General features: G+C 40.2%; 1 protein-coding gene across 1 annotated transcript; it reads right to left on the reverse strand.

Moving 5' to 3' along the window:
• Positions 1–297: 297 nt before the first annotated feature.
• LOC122617758 lies at positions 298–1104 on the reverse strand. The gene is made up of 2 exons (XM_043793740.1): positions 828–1104; positions 298–726 (listed from the first exon to the last, which is right to left on the reverse strand). The coding sequence occupies exons 1-2, from the start codon at positions 1040–1042 to the stop codon at positions 546–548; spliced, it is 396 nt and encodes a 131-aa protein (XP_043649675.1). The 5' UTR covers positions 1043–1104; the 3' UTR covers positions 298–545.
• Positions 1105–1919: the final 815 nt, after the last annotated feature.

Consider the following 1919-nt stretch of genomic DNA (forward strand, 5'->3'; position numbering starts at 1 on the left):
CCTCATTTAAACATTTTGTGAAAAGTCATATATATACGAGCACATTCATACCGTTGGGAGGGGAAAGCCGGAGTTCTTCTTTTGGTGGGCGGTGTATGCGTGAATTCCGTTTCCAACTTTTTACACGACTTCGGGTCCTTGGGCGTGTGTGTCTGGATGGATGTGTGTGTGTGTGTGAAAACGTTAAAATAATTTGCAATTTAAATAGTTTTAATTAACTTTCACTAATTTGCTGTCGCTCAACTTGCACAAGTTGGCAAACTAATTTTAAAGTGATTTATTATTTAAACAGCTTGATGATTGGCAGCAGCGCCCCCCATCGGGCAAAAAAAGAGCCACTCTGCCAACGGCCTAATTAGCTAAAGGTGCGGAGGTCAGAGGTCACCCATTTTGTCAGTGTGGTGGCGTGATTAAAAATGTAAAATTGATGCAATTTAGCTTTGGCCTTTTGGCCGCAAAGGGGAGCTCGCTGAATTGGTATCACTTTATTGGCCACAATCAATTGAGCATCAATAAAGGTCATGTACAAACAAAACCGTTTGCGCCTATGTAATTATTTGGCATTCATCGTAGGTCCACAGAAACGTCGAAAGGCAGCCGCCAGATCCGTAGGCAAACGCGTGATTGTAGTTCCTGGCCAGGTAAAGTCCTAACAGGAGCATCAACAGGATCAGGATCAGAAGGAAACCCGAGGCCACCTCTTCACATCCGTGGTCTTTAAGGAAACTGTATGAAAGAAAACCATATTACATATATATTTAAAACAAAATTACTTTCCAGTGAGTTTCCATTATAAATTTCTATTGTAATTGATCGCAATTACATACCGATGACGTTTGGTGGCACAACGCGAACTTGGCTTTATGAGGCCAACTTGTTGACGACTTCTGACCCTTTGCACCGCCTGGCGAGCTCCATTGCCCACCTTTTGGCGGTACTTACAAAAGATGTCAGTTACACTTTCCCTGGTCTTTTTGAGAAGCACGTGAACAGGTGTTCTGCTGCAGTCACTGGATATGGATAGGGGATCCATTGCATGCATATAAATAATATAAAATATATTTAAATTTAAATTTGTGACAAGTAATGCATGGCAATGTAAATAAAATATGAAGTCAATATAGTCAATAAATAAAATGTTATATCGCCCAGATCAGAATCTGCTTATGTATATAAATGGGTTTAATGTTGTATTTCGTAATATACATACATATATGGTAACAGAGTAAGTTATGAAAGGTTTTAATCGAACCTAAAATTATCTATTCAGTTCGCAGCCTGGACATCTTAAGCCATTCGAATTCTGCGACGCATTAATAACATTATGCAAATTTGAAAACATCCCATAAATCAGCGCATTGAATGCGCCATGAAGTAATTGCGCGCCCAAAAAGCAAATAATGGCAGAGTCATTAGATAAATTTATTTCGAATGCCACACACAAACAGGGGCAAATTGAAAAAAGACAGCGCCATCAGCAGAAAGCACAGATAAGGGGGAAATCGATAACAACGGGCAAATTGAAACCGAAAATTTACAGTAATCAGCATAATATAGAAAACCGCCATTAAAATCATTATGTACCAATTTTAATGCCTATTTATGGCTGATTTCAATTTAAGTAGCAATCCCCCCAACCTCACCCCACCCCGCCACTCCAAACAACGCAAACAAATAGAAGTACGCAGTGAAATACCGAAAACCTGCTGGCGTTAATTTCCAATAAAAAGCCGCTCTGCAAAAAGTAATTAACAACAAATTACGAAACCGTAGCAAACAACAACGGTACCGAAACAACCGCCGCAACCAACACACTTAAAGCTAATTAAATTTTACGCTGATTCCCATCCTCCCCTCCCCTCCCCTCTATAAAAATCTCCTCTCTACCCCTCCGCCACCATCACCACACGATCCATAAC

This window comes from Drosophila teissieri, chromosome 3L (genome assembly GCF_016746235.2).
Source record: "Drosophila teissieri strain GT53w chromosome 3L, Prin_Dtei_1.1, whole genome shotgun sequence".
Taxonomy (NCBI): Eukaryota; Metazoa; Arthropoda; class Insecta; order Diptera; family Drosophilidae; genus Drosophila; species Drosophila teissieri.

Coding starts and splice junctions, on each gene's coding strand:
- LOC122617758 (XM_043793740.1), bottom strand. CDS start 1,042: ATGCATGCAATGGATCCCCTATCCATATCCAGTGACTGCAGCAGAACA. Junction 727..827: donor TGTGCCACCAAACGTCATCG/GTATGTAATTGC, acceptor TCTTTCATACAG/TTTCCTTAAAGACCACGGAT.